Below are 17,488 nucleotides of genomic sequence, written 5' to 3'. Positions count from 1 at the left end.
AACTGCTTTCCCTCTTCTACATTCTGCTAAACCTCCCCATTCCCTGATTCTCTTTCCGAGCTTAAGAGTGCTAATTGAAAACAGTATACGCAAACGAGGAGGTTGATGAGCTACTGAAAAATCCCAGACCTGGATCAACAAGCTGTTCCCTTCATAAATAGCAGCAGTAAAGGCACTTCTTTATTCTGCTGGGAGCTCAGTCATCTCTTGGAACTATAGTCCGTTCCATCTGGCTACCCTCTGGAAGGACAATGATCTTTTAGCTTAAGCCACACTATAATGGGGAACATGTAATTAACTGTTCCACGCAGCGTTGCAAAAGGTCAGAATCAGAAGGGATGAAAAGCCCTGTCTTCCCATTTGCAGATGGCACAACAGCAGCTTTATTTGCATTTCTAAACACTAGTCAAGACATGTAGGGGCAATCTCGACAGAATAAATGCCTACAGAATCCAGGTACATACGCAGTTAACACAGGGGCAGGCAAACTCCTAACGGCTGGCTAGCGCCGTGCGTCACTGGGGATAAGCGCTGTGGGAAATGCAGGGCAGCACAGCGATGCAGAGACACCAGTATTTCTTTGTTGCTCAGTTCCTAAGTTTTCTAAGCCATGAAGCAGAAGGAAAAATACGGAATTCATGAGCTCAGTAATAATATACACAAGGCCACGTGATCGTTAGTCTCAGCAAACGCTACGCGCAGTCTGAATCACACACCGGTGCTTCATTTACACGTGAACCTTCAGAACCAGGACTGCTCAGCTGCAGATGGCACCAAGAGGGTAGATGGAGGGTATTTCCAGTTTGTAACAGAGATGAGCTCACCTGTAACCACTTGAGACAAAATCTCTTTGTGTCCATCAGATTCTGCAATTAACATGGAACTTCTCAGATTTACTTCACTCAAGAAAGGGACCTGCTTCTAAAGTAGTCACCCTGTCAACTATAACATACATACCTTCCCCTTTTTTGACACTGTTCTGTCAGTAATCTTAGTCACCTTACACAAATAACAGGACAAACACCTCTATGTCATTATACAAAAGATCTTGGAGCTAAGGGGAACTTCAGAGCCCTGTAACAGCATTGGATTGACCTTAAGTCAACCTGTTGCTGTGGTTTTGAGAAAGAACACTCTTTGGTTGTACGATATGGTGATAGGCACAAGAATCAGCATGAGAACAAGTGCCAGAGGCACAGAGAAAACACCAAACCAAAGCAAGCTAAGAGCGAGCACTTACCCAGTGGCTAGCGTTCAAGTCTGTTCACCACATCTCGGACTGTGGCTATGAGGTTCTCGTTCTCCTGTGGGTTAGCCATAATAATACTGTGCAGCCTATTCATGTAGGAATCAATCGTTTCCATCGTGGGTGTTTCCCCGCTACCTACAGTTAACACAGTAAAATGAGCCACAGAATATTCAATGACTGCAGCAAGTCCTGAAAGTTAAGATTATGCTAAGGGTGATTTGTGCCCACATGCAAACTGCCATAGGAGGTGACTTTGCCATACCCCATCTCTTGTGACAGATTCTGTAGAGAGATGTCCTCATAACTCCACCAAGTGAGTAGCTTCAGGGATATCAGGGCTCACAAAGCATGGGGTTTCCTTTAATTTGGGTCTCACAGCTGATTACAACAAACTCCTTCAACTGAGCATTCGCTGTATCTAAGTGGATTCCCTGGCATCTGACAACACGGGTTCAGCACTTCTTTTAATCTAGGGGCTTGTAGGTCCTGTCTTTTGTATTTTGCAACTTTTCTACAAAACAAGTGAAGGAGAGCAAGGACTGTGTAAGTGCCTCACTTGATTAAGAGGACTAAGAGTACTAAGCGAAAAAAAGCCACGTCAAAATGAAGCACTGACACCAAACCTTCCCCTGCCTGCATTTTAAGATGTAATTATCCAACACACCAAGCTCAGAAACAGCCAAGACCACAGGAGTATAACAGCAGGCCACGCATTATAAATTCACACCACCACACACACATCCCCAGTTAAATTTAACACAACAGGCGTAAGGGTCAGTGGTCTTACCTGGTAGAGGGACTCCAGCAAAGCTGGTTGTGAGTGCTTGGCGTAAAGTCTCTAGATGCTGCTGCAGCACCGTGTTGCGGCTGCGCTCTTGTATCACATCCACCTCCAACTTCTCCACCGCAGTCCGCATACTCTCAACGTGTTTCTGCAGAGCAGCATTCCTCTCCTCAAACTCCATGTTGGATTTACGGAGCTGCCGCAGCTCAGCTTCACGCGCTGTGAATATCAAACCCATCCTCATGGAGTCAAAAAGCTATTAAAAGAATATCTATCATTGGCAGACAGCGAGGCAGAATTGTCTTGGAAGGCTGAATCGATGACTACAAGTGGCGCAGTTTTGGTTTGTAGATGAAAAAGCATCGTATCATGGAGCACCAACAGTGCCTACAGTGGTACTTAAATGGATTTACTTTCTAGAGAGATCGACAAATTAGAAGACATTCAAAGCACCAGAAAGCAAGTGAGTGGGGGAATTGATTAGGTAGGAAGACTGCAAGGCTGATTTCAAACACATTCAGTAAGCCATCGCTTAGCAGAGGTGCTAAGAGACTGATGCAAAAGATTACCAGCTAGAAAAATACAATTCTATTGGCCATCAGGGAAAAGTAATCTGAACCTGAAGTTTGTTCAGCCAAGAAAGTTGCCAGCAAATCTGGTAGAAAATCCTTGGGACATGCAGATATGAAAACAAAATAGAGTAACAGAAAATATATCAGTGGAATCTTCCATGTATCATGGGAAAGAAAACCAAATCAAGAGGACACTGCTAATGAGAGCATGATGATGATATGGGCTATCTTAGGTATTTCTTAATCCTGCAGAAGAGCAGATCCAGCTTGGAATGGCTGGATTAACAGCAAGCAGAACTTTAACATCAGAAATATGCTCCAAAAAGGATAGTTCTGAAAGAAAAAGGCAGGGAAAAACACCTACAGAGTTAGGGTAGTATCAGAAACACTGACCAACTGTCCCCAAGACATTCACTGAGCTGAGATGGGAAAGCACAAGGACACTACAGCTGGACAGCACCTGGCAAAGTCTTCAGAAGACCAAACAGATGGCCCTGCAAAAGCTTAACTTACCTTTACTATGATTCAAGAACTCTTCTGTGAAGATTGGAATATCAAAAACAGATCTCTCCTTTGTATCTGCCTCCTTCTACAAAAGAAAGGATAACACAAAGGTAAGTATTGTTTGCTTTCAGGAATTTACAAACTTGTTTTGATTGAGAAAACAGGACAAGAAGGGAGACCAAAACCAGATAAGAGGCAGATAAAAAGGTGGCTGGGAGCCACTCCCCAGCTCCAGTTCCTACCAAGAGGCCAAAGGGTAGGTCTTAGTTTTTTAATGGCATGATTCTGATGTATAATGTCATTAGGGTGGTAGGGTAAATTGTGGTATGTTATATGTTTTTTTTTCCCAAAAAATCTATCTGAACTCATTTATATTTTCCACCCGAAAGCTTTCCTTCATCAACCAACACATTCCGAAATAGCCTGTACAGGAATACGAACTAACAGGAGATAGAGAGCCAAAAAACCCAGCAAAAAAGACAACAGCCAGGGAAAAAAAACAGCTAAAGGAAACCCAGGTAAATTCATCAGTGTGCCAACTCCAGAGGTCTGTTCCAAACTGGGAGAGACATGCATTTGGGCTCCAAAAGAAATGGGAGCTGCACAGCGCTTCAAGCAAACTGTATGTTTTGGGAAACATTTAGATGGATGCTGCTGCTAATGAAAAGCAAGTGCATACACAGGATTTGTAAGCATCTGTGGGGGAAAAAGAGCTTACAGAGCATGTAGCATCTTGGATGGATAAAGGTGAGTACATGTAGACATATTTTGCTGTTAGAAAGCAGTTGTTTGGCAGGGCTATGGCAGGTAAGCCTTAACATAAGGTGGCTTTGGGGAACTGTACTGTTGTCTCTTGCATACCAGAAAGGTTTTTCACTTTAAGACACAGCAAAAGTTTGTCCCCTCAAGAAAAAGGCTGCAACCAAGGGTTTCCTGTCAACTTGCAGAGCATCTTCTACCTCATTTCTGGTAAAGCTGGTGAATTCAGCTGTGTGAACTTGTGGTTATTAAAATCTAACAGACCATTTCAGATGCAGACGGTAGGACATCAGTTTTGGGTTTGCAACTACAATAGGCTTCCTTTAAAAAATCCCAATCTTTTAAAGTAGGAAATGTTCTATAACTTTGTCAAAAAACCTAAAATAAATTTGACTCGAGGGAAAACCCCACCATAATACACTTCAGTCACCATTTCTGCATGTCAAAGTCAAGCCAAATTAATGCTTGCTTTAAAGCCTGCGTTGCTATTGACAGCGCCAAGGCAAAGCTGGTTTGATAAACTGCAGCAACTACAGTCAACCTGTTACTTAAAATAGCAACAAAGTCAAGCATGAGAGATCCTTCACGGAGAACAAAAGCTTTTCAAACCTCTCCAACACCTCAGTTGATAGCATACCATCCTCCACAATTATGCAGTGTCAAACATGATTTGGGACCCAGCAGAAAAACCAAATCTTTTACTGCTGATAAGGGAATTCTGGCATCTGAGCTCTGTATCATATTGGTTTCTGCCACAGAGGACCTGGATAGGGAGAGCTGAACACCATTTGGCAGTCAACCAAGAGACACAAGACTAGATGGAACTTCAGATACTCTGTCTTCACCTGAGGAAACTGTCAATTGATTGGTTTTTGAAGTAAAAGATAAGCTGAGTTTCACTGCCTGGTAGAATTACAGCTGGGAAGCTCTGTAGTTCAGTGAGCTCAAAGCTCACTTGGCCTGAATCAATTGACAACACCCTGCAAACAGGAAGGACTAGAGGGATGGGGAACAAAGCTTCCAAGCTCTGAGAGACACTGTAGGGTATCCCTACAGGTTCACCATCACATGTGTTCCTCACTGAAGTTTTGGTACTTGCTACTGTAGGAAAAAGGTCTCAGGAGTAGGTATTTCAAGATGAGAAGGCACACAGAGACACGTGCATGGTACATTGATTTTGTCTGAACGCTCCCTGGGTGGCTAGGAATTAATTTCATTCTGAAATCTCACATCTCCACATTAAGGCACATCTAAGAAATATCAGTAGTTATGAAGTATGGTTAAAGCACTTACAAGACATCCACCTCAGACCTTTCAATTCACACTTACTATTGCTACCCATGTGCAAGGAGATACTGGCTTGGTTCACTCTGACTCCTAGAGAACAGATAGAGGAGGAGTAGGTGCTGAGGAGAGGGTATTGTACTTGCAGCCCTACCGTAAGGGTTCTTCAAGTAAAACAAAAAAACCCCAACATTAAAGCCATGAGATGAAACTGCTCAGCTTCTGAAAGGCACCCAAGAATTTCTACTACACAGAAGAGTGATAATGAAAGCCATCAGCACTCTTCCATTACAGAATACATTACCCAGCATGTAAAAGATCCTCTCGAGAGCTCTGAAGTACTTAAGCCACTCTGAGGTTCACTCAGGATTGAAATCAGAAGGTTTTCATTACCTCCTACTGAAAAGGCCCAGTCTGTTCAGGTTGCATATCATTTTGTCATCCCTCAAATCAAGAGAGAGACAAAATCGTTGTTTTTATCATTTGCCTTAAATAAGACAGAGATGCTTCCAGAGTGCCAACAAATAATACCGCTCTCGTGTGGTCATTAAGACTGAGGTTGATCTTAGGAGATTCCAGAACAAGTCAGACTTGAGGTTCTTAGAGCCACAGTGAAGCAGGGTAAAGAGAAAGGTGATATCTGGGGGGTTTATGCTTGTTCTTCAGCATATGGCCAGGTGTAGACAATGTAAGGGACAAATATAATAAATACACTACTTCATAAGAAAGTCTCCTCAGAGCAGATGGCTTTCTTCTTGTGTGCTCAGACTGTGGCAGCCATTTATCTACCTGCAAAGGTTATAGATACTACCAGGCAATGTCTGATCTCCCTGACTTCAAGATAACACTCGTAAAATGCATAACCAACTGCATGAAGCTAGATCTATCTACTCTGAATCAAACAGCTTGAGGAACTAAGCACTAACAGAACAATGAAGAACAATTAACAATGATGGTGACAATAGTTCTTGCCCACACCACTACATATCACATCTATGAAACCAGGATTTGAAGGAAGAATGATGTCCTACTTCAAGCCCAGAGATGAGCTCATTGAGACAGTGTCTCCATTATTAAAAGTTTCCTGTCACCTTCCCAAGCCTCAATCCTTCTAGTATTTTTAATCAAAATTAGTATAGGAATTGTTCATTGCAATACTTTTTGGAGATCATCTCTACAATACAATGCTTAAAATTAATTCAGCACTGATTCACAGAACCTGAATCAGGGAGATAAGCAGAGTGAGGGGAGAAGGAAAGGTTTCTTTGGCCTTATGTTCCTACACTCTCTCAAGAAAACATTTAATCAGATCATAGCTACACAACAACAGTGAGCGTGGGTAAGAAGACAACAAAAAGCTTTAGTCCTGCTTCTAGTAGCAGCTTGAGTATATACTTCTAAATCTAATCTAATCTTTTCCTCATGTCCCTTGCTGGCAGGGTTATTATAATACTTGACTCCCCAGCAGAAAAGATGGGAAAGCAGAGCAGGTGATCAGCATGGGGAATCCTATAATATGAAGGTGAAAGACACTAAGCAAAGGCACAGGCTTGCAGAAGAAGGTGCCTGCCTTGCATGTTGCAGGCTCTGCTCTGTAATAACTACATGATGAAGCCTAAAGGTCCCACAGGGTATGGAGGGCTCCTTTCGAGCCACATTTATGACATGAGATTCCAGCAGTCAGCTCGAGAGTCAGGAGCATGACAAGACAACACATTTGCAAAGGTCTATGACTTACCCTGTATAATTTAGCAGTTATGTCAACATCACAGTCAACCTAGAACTTAAAGCCTTCAGTGACCTGCTTGTGCACAATTAAAGGCAAACTCTGATTCAGTGACAACAGAATCGGAAATCCCGAGGGCCATGTAACTCCTAAAGATTAATCTTCCTGCAAGTACTTCCTTTAAGAGTTAATAAAAAGACATCTCACAAACATGCTACCAAAGCACTTTGCTGGAAGTGAAACTTCTATTTCTCAACGCAGACAAGACCAGTAGTTGCCTCTCAGCAGTGAGCAGCCTTGTCACTATCGTAATGAACACATTAAAAACCAACTTGATTGCTTTCCCAAGGCAAAAGAAAGCCTCACAAAGACAAACAGATCTTTCAGAAAGGCCTATTGCTTACAAGCAAAGAGGCTGTGTGTAAACAAGATTTTTCATTGCTTTTTGTTTACAATTTATTGGTAGCCATGAAGGCAGCTCTGTGGCCCTAGGTAATACAATTGGAGAAAAGTTTCAGCAATTCAAGGGGAGAGACACCACTGTCAGGGAGGAAGCACGAGCTTTGTGATACGTCTCATCAACTAAGCACAGGCATCTTATCTGCAGACATCATTACTCTCTTCCAATATTTACATATGCAAAGGAGGGGAGTGTTAGGAGGTGGTTTAAGCCAGAAACATCCTTGTGATTTGGTTACTCCACCCATTTTTTTCCTCAAGGAAGCCACAAGTACTCACGTTGCTGCAGAAAATCAATACCTCAAAGCATAGCAACCCAAAGGTGCTTACTTGGAAAGGTTTACCTAGGCATTTAGCTGTTTACTTACCAAATAATTACACAGTTCTCTGCTTGAAAAAATTTCTAAGGAAAAGTTTCACAGATTGAGCCTCTGACACACCAGATCCTTAAAGGCTCAGTTATACTGACTTGCGCCCATTCACTTATTTAACAGGAGATCTAAGATTTAAGTGTACCCTATGCTCCTACTTTATATCTTAGATCATCTCTACCTGCACAAGGCTTATCCAATTTAGTTTTCATCACACTAATACAAGCCTAAAAGCACTCAGGTTTTTCTAAATGCACAGGAAAAGGAAGAATTCCTACTCCACACATTTGATTAGGGGCTTCAACTGGTGTAAACTGGCTTTCATTGACTTCACTAGAAACTTCTGTCACATGAAAATCTACCAGCTGATGTAAAGTTAGGATGAAGATGCTTACCTCATGGTCATGGGCTGGCTGTCTTGCTCCATCTGAAAAAGAAGAAATCCCCCCAGATACAAAAGATTTCAGAAAGCAAGAACCAAGTAACCAACGCAGTTACACAACTACAGTTACACAAGTGTCAGACAACTTGTGTGGCTTTCCTAGTAAGCCATACAGAAGCTTTTAATGGACATCCCTCCAATACAATCTAGATAGCTAAACCTGCATAAATATAATCACTTCACACACAGCTGATGCAAATGTCAGTAGAACACCACATTTCCTTTTTAACAAGGCTTTAAATCAAAGGCTTTGAATGAGCATCAGGCTACAGGGCTAGCTGGGAATATGTTGCTTAAGCTAGACACATATTTTTGTCCCATCCAATACCTTGTCTGTGTGATTTGCCTTTTTGTCTGTCCTGGGCTTTCCTGCTAAAGACTTTGTAGGCTTCAGTCTTCTGATACTGCTCCAGCTCCCGCATATAACGCTCCTTATCTCTATCTGCTTCATCAAGGTATCGCTGAAACAAAAAAGTCCAAGAGTTTCAGGGAGTTTCCTCCCCTTCAGGAGGAAGGGAAGAAAAACAACTTGTCAGATGTAGTGCTGATCCATTTCAATCCATTTCACCTATGCAAACAGGAAAGGAGTGAAGAAACAATGAGAATGTATGTGAGATGCAGAGACACAAGAATTCTGGAGAGAATTACTGTATTCTGGTGTCCCTCCCTAACCCCCCCACCCCTTTTTTCAAATTCAATTCACTATTCTGTTCATTTTTTTTGGTAGATCTACTCTACAGGTAACCTGCTACTACTAAGCTACTCAGCCCTACCTATACATTGTAGTCCAAATTCTTAAAAATTGCCCTTCTGTGGCTGGGATTAAACGTTATCAAACAAGAACACCTTAACAGATCATGCTTTAAGGTTCAGAGCTGTCACAGTGGGGTTCCAGCACACCCCACAGAGAAAAAGCACTGGGATTCTGCAACAGACAAACATAACATCATGGCTATTGGAAAAGAGTAGTGTAAAGATAGAAGAGCCTAAAAGGTTATATCAATTTCAGCTACTTGCACTTCAGTTAAAAGAAATCGTTTGTTTTCTAGCCTGAGGATGCATCACACATCTGTGTAACAGGAGAAGCTTCGCTGGAGAATTCAGAACTCAGAACCATTCAAGGAGCAGTGGCAAAACCTATCAATGGCATCCTTCCAACAAAAAAGTTGCCTTCTCTATTTCCCCCCAATGAGTTCAAAATCTGATGGAAATATTAAACAGGAGTGAACCTTCATCACCTGGTACACCCCTTATTGTCATGAAAGTCATAGCAACACCACACTCAACAGTTATAAGCTGCATGCATTTGCAACATTGATTTGACCCTGCTGAGGGCACTGTTAACGTTCCAGATCAGGGCACATCTATTTGGTGATGCTGTGCTTGCACTGCTGCTGGACATTCTTCCACAAGGCATTACTCCTCAGCCATCCCCAGCAGCATGCTGCTAAAAAGAGTGCAGTGACAAGAGTTAAACACACCACAAGCTTTTCCTCCTTCACTTCTGCATTGCTTTGAAGGAGTAAGAATGAGTACTGCACTAGATGTAAGTAGATGTCCTAGAACAGATCTGCACAGCTCAGAAACCTCTCCAATCAGGGAAGTACGAAGGAGGATTATTAGGGTGTCCACTCTATGACTATTATAATTGTCCCTTCCTGGGGAAGACTCACTATTTGGTCAGTCCAAGGAGCTCAATCAACGCTTCTCCCCAAAGGGAAGTAGCAAGACTACAGGGCTGGAACCAGAACCAAGCTTACTCAGCTTCAGGAAGAGTTTTGGGCTGTCATATTTGAGACCCAGGTTCCGAGGCAGCAGCAACCTTCACTGCCTTAGAGAGGGCAGAAGAAACATGAGGGAAGGAAGTGCTGAGCAGTCCTTCCTTGACCCTACTACAAGTTAGAGACTCACAGGTCTACTCAACAAAGAGCAGGCTCCCTGGGGGTTTAAAAAGCAGCAAATTAAGGTCAAATCTTTATTCTGTCTCCTTTTTCCTAAGTTAAAAAGTCTGTCTTAGATGAAACAAGAGTGTGTTATGGGCAGGGAGTAGAGAGGCAGAACATCTTGTTCTCTTTCGCCCCCTCTCACAGCACACAGCAACATCATTTTCCCTACAGATCCATTCTCAAACCAACTGCTTTGCCTTCATACACATATTCCATTAAGGTTAAAACATGCATGCAGCTCTGCACCTTCTCATACCATCTCTATAACTTGTATTCTACAACCTCAGTAATAAAACAATAAAAGGACTTTTTTGCATCATCCAATTCTTCATCCAGCCATCATACAAACTTTTAAGGACCCTTAAAGTATTTCCAAAAGCTTAAAGTGTCCTGATATATTCCCAAATTGCACTGTGTTTTAACTACTGCTTTGCTGGAATCTCCCACTGGCAATTGGGTATGGACAGTAAGACACCCGTTAGGAATAGTAAGGTCCACTCCAGAAGGAATCAAAGACCCAGGCCCAACACTGCCTCAGTCTTCCTCCATGTACCAGATAGTGCAGAAGGCCACAGTAGTCTCAGCTAGAAGACATCACACTGACTGAAAAGGTGGAACAAAGTAACCCTTTTCCCAAGGTAATGTCTGTAGAAACTAGACCAGGTAAAACTCACTGTCCCATTCCATCATACGGATCTCAGCTTCCTTTCTAGGGCTAGCAACACTCTAGTGTTTATTCATGTCAGCTGGCCTTACAGTAAGACACCAGATGTTTATATACATCCATGATTTGTGAAACAAACAGCTGCAAAGGCCTTCCAGCAGCTCTGAAATCCAGCCACAGGGAGTAAATGCCTGCACCATCCATCCAACATCTCTGGGCTTGGAAGTGGGTAGGTCTCAGCTGTAGCTGAGTTATACACAACCGTCACATCCAGATGAAGTGTATAAACTGTGGGATGTCTCACTAGAGCACTCTCCACTGCTTTGGAGAGACTCCTGAACTATCCAGAACACAGTTCTCCTCGAGTCACACCTGGATGTGACGCTATGGCCCCTACAGGGTTTGTTCTTTGACCTCCAGAGGACCTGTGCCCCTCATGTTCAAATATATTCCTAAACATAACTTCAATCAAAAGCCTCTGTTAACTTCTCGCTAAACAACAGCGTTCCCGTTTAACAGCAACCAAAATCCAAGAAGGAAAAGGGATTTTAGTGGTACCCGTTTCTCCTCAGGAGGCAGTTTGCTCCATTCATTGCCCAGCATCCTGGTGATCTCTGGGAAAGGGACTTCAGGCCTCTTCGCTCGAAGTTGCTCCCTACGCTCATTCATGAACCGCACGTACCCTGTGAGGGGGGATTTGGGGGCATTGGTGTCCCTAAGGGGTTTCTTCCTCTTTCTCCCTTTGGCCCAGCCTCCTCGCTTGGTTCTTTGCTGCTGCAAAATGAAAACGGAAGAAAATTCAGATTGAGGGAAATGACCACCTCTGGAAGGAATAAATAGTCACATCTCAAACATTTTCATCAGGAGCATGTTGCTGCACTACATCTTCTCCATGGAAGTAAGTTTCAAACCTCACTTTCGATCAATCCTGGCCTTCCTATAAGCAAACCCTAAAAGAGTGTCATTGTGAAAAGCTTTTCACAGTATCTCCTGGTCCACAGAGACAACAGAATAACATTTGCATCAACTTCTAATTGTAAAAGCACGAGGATCCATAATGCCTAAAATTAGGATCCCAGCTAACACAGCTTCAAAGTTGGGGCTTTTTGGTGGTTAGTTGTTTGTTTGTGCTTTGTGTTTTGTTGGGGTTTTGTTTCCAAATTATTCTCACCCTCACATACCCTCCCCCCGGCATTTGTTTCAAGATCATGCTTGGAGAGATTTTATGTACCAGTTAACAATTGTTAACTACTTCTTCCACCCCTTCTGAATCTTTATGTGCAGCTTTATGTGCCCAAAACGTGGGTGAAAGGACAGGAAACCGATTTTTCTATTGTACTCTGTTCTGTAGGTTTTCTTTCCCACTGAGCACCTCCAAGATTTGCCTGTGGCACTCCATGAGCTCACAAGGATGACAATTACCACTCACCCTCTTGGTTTCATTAGTATGAAATCGCTACAGCAATCTCTAGGCAACGCTGTTTTCTTACGCTATGTACACACAACTACTTCAGAACATCTAAACCATCCCCAAAACAGCTTGTTCCTGATGTCATGTTAGCTTTAGTTTCCCATCTGCAATTTTACTACTTCCTTAAACAAGGACCCCACAGCTGAAGGAAAACTACAAGGAGTACCACCAAACACCTCTGCCAAAAAACAAGCCCCTCAAAACCACCTTCATGTTAAACTTGAGCTCCTTTATGATGTAGTCAGCAAAAGTCAGTGTGGGTTAGTAGACATGGTATAGTCTACATTGGTGAGCACAACGCTTGCAAAGGTAACAGCTACTCCCAGAAGAGTACAGTGGTGAGTCACGCAAGTGAGACGAGATCAGTTATGGTGTGGTGGTTGAACATTCAGCCTTCAGAAGAAGGCTTAACACCATACGAGTCCGTGGACTCTGCTGGCTAAGCTAGAGGCACACGTGCTGTTCTCCGTGCATCACAGCTGCCAGCTTTCCTTGGCTATCTGTGTGCAGTTGTGCAACACAGGGGAAAAACACAACTAGAGCTATTTAAAGCATGAAAATGGCAAATGGATGAAAGTTTGTGATCCTATCCAAAGACAACCTGGATGACAGAACTACATGCTTTTTCTTCATTGACAAGTCACTATTATTTCATCTCACCTCCTCCTCAGGCTTCTGCTCAGTGTTTTCCGCAGTATTAGAGGACTCATTCTGCAGCTGCTGAACCTGTGACAAATCCTCCACCAAATCTGGGTTATTCGCAGCCTGTGAAATTCCACCACTGAAGGAACTCTCAGAATGAGTTAATCTGAAAGAGCACATAATAGCAACAGAAAAAAAATGTAATAAATATTGCTAAATCACTTCCTCCCTAATCTTCTAAAATACGCAAAAAACGCTGAAGATACAGGCAGTTCTTACACTAGGATGAAAAAAAGTATTTGAAAAAGTCATTTTTGAATGTTCCATTCAAGACAGTTCAATTTTTGTTTCATTTTTAGTGAAGCTTTTGATTATACACACAACTGTCAAGCAAGTAAACGTTTGGATCAGAAACCAGAAAGCAGGAATCTACACTTGATCAAAAATACCGTATGGAATTTGAAATGAAGGGTCTTATCTTAAACCACTCTACACCTCTCTGGACAGATGTAATCTATTTCTCCTCAAATACACTTCAGGATTTGAGGTGGCAGTGTATGATTTCGGATTGAACTTGATATTCAACATAGTATCTGGTGGATACAAGTGGGTATGTAAAGCATAAACATGACTATCCCAACAGGCTCCTCAGTGCCCACTATGTAATTCTGCTAATTGAACTGTGTCAATCAACCTTACTCTCAGAAAAGGCAAGCTGTCTGGAGGCAAAAACAAGCAGAGGTAGGTACACAGATACATTTCTGAAGGTAAGCAGAGATGAACCCAGATTTTGAGGCAACCACTCTGCATTCTCACTGCGGCACTCAGCGGGCAAATTATTCTCAACACCTTGGGATTCCAGTTCCTTCTTGAGCCAGGCTAAAGGTTCTGTGGCCTTGCCCAGTTACATTCATGAGCATTTCAACAGCAGCCTACGCTTCAAATCTATTTTGTTCATTTATTCAGACTTACAGCTGCTTATGTGCGTGCCAAACATGTGAAACAGGCAAAATAACAGGTCCTGTTCACATGGAATACAGCTATGGAAAATTGAGATATGCTCACAGAGTTGTTAGCTGAATGCCTACAGGAAAATCCGTCTTTAGAGAGAGCAGCATATTTTCATTACTCACTATAATCAGCAATCGGGGCATAATTACTGGTAAAGACACAAGGGCTGGAGAGATCCATGCCCAACTTCCAGATATCAGATTGAGTTCATATTACTGACAATTAGAGAGGGAGAAAGGGAACAATGCGTACACGCTCGCAGAAGTTAATTACACTGGGTACGTGTCAAAATGAAAATGGATTGCCATTTCTTAGAACCCCCGCTACTGTCTGAAGAATGTTTCAGCTTTCCCTAAGCAGAAAGGCTTCCTAAACCACACATACTTCCAAGAGACATAGCCATTTGCACTGAAAGCTGACCAAAGCTCACACAACACATTAACACCTATTAAACACAAGCCTAATGTGAACACAAGGCCTAAGCTGGCACCAGCAAGCTTCAAGTCCCAGATGCCTAAATCCAAATTCAGACCCGTTTGAAGCAAGTGTGTCCACATCCATTTCTACAAGGTTTTACCTGCCTGCAAGACCTGAATTTTGATTGTTTGGTGCTTTACAGAACAGGAAAGAAACATCAGGCAGCAAAACACAGCAAGAACCGTGCGTATTCCTACGAGACAACTTCCTTCATCACTGTGATGTGAAGAGAGGCCACAGTTTCAGGCTGTAAAAGCTGAGTCAGCCTGACAGAAATGAAAGGCATCACTTACTGATTGTCAGATGAACCTTGTGTCTTTACTAGAAATAATGCGTTTAGCAGGGACCACTGTAGGCAACAGACCTTCCCTCTCCGCCCCCAATCATGCCGTAAAGATCTATCTTAGAAGACAGGAATCCTATTAAAGCAAATTTTTAAAGCTAAGAGGTGAGGAACAAAAGTATGGGATTTTTTTCTCCCAGTTCACAACAGCCCTGCTTTCTCCCAAAGCAGAGTCCTGTGATGTTCTATCAAGGCCAAGGGAGCACTGCAGCATTTATTTTTGTTGGATTTGCTTGGTTTTTAAAAGTTATTAAGAACACCCTCCTCACACTGAAACAGTTTCCCTAGCAAGCCTAGGGAGAGCATCTATCAGCTGAAGGTAAAACAAGGAGTAGTTGCTTACCCAGTCACAGTAATTTCAGCACCTTCCTTTGATCCATCTTCTTCTGCAAAAACTGGGGGAAGGGTGGAGCCAGCCACCAAGTTCTCCATACCTCTGCTAAAACTAAAATTACAAAAAGAAAAAAGTTAATTATCACACAATTCCCTTTAGCAGCACTTCAGCACATCACAACATGACACTTTTAGCCCCTCACACTGTAGAACTCCATTTGAGAGAAATTTTCATTCGCCATACTCAGCACATACATCCCACTCTTCCAATCCATCTTGTGTGCATCCTCAACTGCTCACCCTCACAGGTTATTTGGGCTTTAAAAGCTTGGAGGGACTGATGCAAGTTACCATATCTGCTGCTTTCTCTGGAATCAGTATGCTTCCCACTCAGCATTGAAATCAAAGTGATCCGAGACATCAAATCCTGCCCCACATTTTTAGTATTATACGCGTTTTCCCACCCCACTGCCACAAATAAAAGGTTTTTTTATAAACAGAAAGGACACAGTTTCTCAAATCTGAACACTTGTAAATCCCTGTTCCAAGTACTACATCTGATCACGGTGCAAAACCTGTGCCAATCCAGGGAATACAACAGGCCACCCAAACAGATAAGCACCGTCCTCCCACTCAACCGACTCAGGATGTGAGACACACTTATTCCACTGCTACATTTGGTTAAAATTCAAAGAATTCGAAAGGCTATTCCCAGGAAGAGAGTAATCATACATCTGAAATTCTGTTTGGAGACCGCGAGCCCCACTCTACACCTCATTTTGAAAACATAGGAGTATCTACTCCCTTCAGCAACAGCTCTACACCTTCATAAGCTACTACAGACATTAGTTGATAAATGAATCTCCACGGAATCTTTCAAAGACAACTACCCTTCCCGTACAGAAGTGCAAAATAGAAGACTAGTCACCTTCTCCCTTTTCAGATGTCAATCACCAATTTCTCCTCCGCTTTTCCAACTGTTGAGAGCCTTAGATCATCCTTAAGAAGCCTATCATTCTGTCTTATTATCTAGAAAATAATTGAAGCTAAGCAGAGTGCTTCTTGTTGGTACAGCCTTTGACATCAGGCAGACACATCCTTTCCTCAGGTACAGGAAAGACAGCCAGGAATGAAGAAATCCAATTCCCTCTCCACCATTATTAACCAAGAACTGAGTATAGTTTCGAGGCCTCAGCCTCAAGAAAGATGTGGCAAAGCTGGAGATGGTCCAGCAAAGGGCTGCCAAGATGGTAGGGACCTAGGAGACCTGACAACGCATGCTGAGGCAAATCTATTGGGTGCCTAAAGCAATCCAAAGGAAGCAGCAGACAGAACCAAGCTCTCTGTAGTTACAGTGGCTTTGCAAGTTCAGACTGGATGCTAGAGGAAAAAATGTTCCAGGAGGGCACTGCAGCCCTTGAACAGGTTATGAGAGAAGCAGCAGCAGGTCCTTCCAGACTTGAAACGCTCCGTTACACAAAGCTGTAACTGACCTAAACTACTGCTGGCAGTAGTCCTGCTTTGAGTGGGAGGCTGGACTTAGATGACCTCCAGATGTCCATTCCAAGCAACATCTGCAGTTCCCTGAACCGGAACTCGACCGTATGCTTTCCTCCAAATTCTGGCATCTCTTGACATAACAAGGAAGAAAACTTAAATAATCCAATACTTCTAAGGAAAGCAGTGAGATACTGTATGTTCTACCAAAGTACTGTCAACTCTCAAAGGAGGAAGCACAAACAAAATACCTCATCGCATTTAGAAATGTATCCACATCAAGGCTACAGTTTAATGTATTACAAGAAAATCTGAAGGTTCAACTGATTTGAAGAATGAGCTCTCCTCTGAGGCCCAGAAAGCTGTTTAAGCACAGGTATTAAATACACAACAAGCTGCTTCATGCTGTTGTCAAGTCAGAGACTAATGAAGATATGTAACAAAGCAAAATCTTGTAGTTTTGTCAGTCAAGGGAAAGAGTCTTAATACCTTCAAAAAAGGAAGCAATTAGACCCAAACCTTGCAAATACATACATGAGAAAAGCTTTATGCAGGTCTGAAAAAAATCAAATTGCTTTCTTTGTTGTCCAGGCACCTTTAAGAGCCTTCTTGGGGTCAAGGACGTCTTTTCAGCCTCACCACAGCAATCTAAGTGCCAGGCACTTAGCACTCCCACATGGAGAACAGAAATCCTCTGCATCTGAACAGACTGTTCCCATGTGCCGCTGCCCCTCACGCCCATTCTGACCTTCCCACCAGGTCCCCAGTAGGTCCCTTCACATCTGGACCTAGGCAGCACCAGAGCCTAAGCTTAGCTTCAAACTGTAGGCGGGCAGCTGAACATCAACCTTAATAACACGTAAACACAACACAAACACAGGAAGCTGGGAGACACATGCTTTTTGTTGTTTGACCCATATGCTTTAGACACTAACTCTTTCAGTTGATAAGAAG

General features: G+C 42.7%; 1 protein-coding gene across 1 annotated transcript; it reads right to left on the bottom strand.

The window, feature by feature from the left end:
* Positions 1-1,247: 1,247 nt before the first annotated feature.
* Positions 1,248-15,143, bottom strand: HMG20A (high mobility group 20A; the record flags this gene model as incomplete). The annotated part of the gene is made up of 8 exons (XM_084267885.1): positions 15,048-15,143; positions 12,892-13,039; positions 11,319-11,534; positions 8,479-8,611; positions 8,104-8,135; positions 3,119-3,194; positions 2,037-2,252; positions 1,248-1,384 (listed from the first exon to the last, which is right to left on the bottom strand). The coding sequence occupies exons 1-8, from the start codon at positions 15,134-15,136 to the stop codon at positions 1,248-1,250; spliced, it is 1,047 nt and encodes a 348-aa protein (XP_084124011.1). The 5' UTR covers positions 15,137-15,143.
* Between the last annotated feature and the right edge of the window lie 2,345 nt (positions 15,144-17,488).

The sequence above is a fragment of the Gallinula chloropus genome (assembly GCF_964237585.1).
Source record: "Gallinula chloropus genome assembly, chromosome: 9".
Classification (NCBI taxonomy): Eukaryota; Metazoa; Chordata; class Aves; order Gruiformes; family Rallidae; genus Gallinula; species Gallinula chloropus.
The sequence above is the reverse complement of the archived record's forward strand: the minus strand, read 5'-3'. Positions and strand labels throughout refer to the sequence as shown.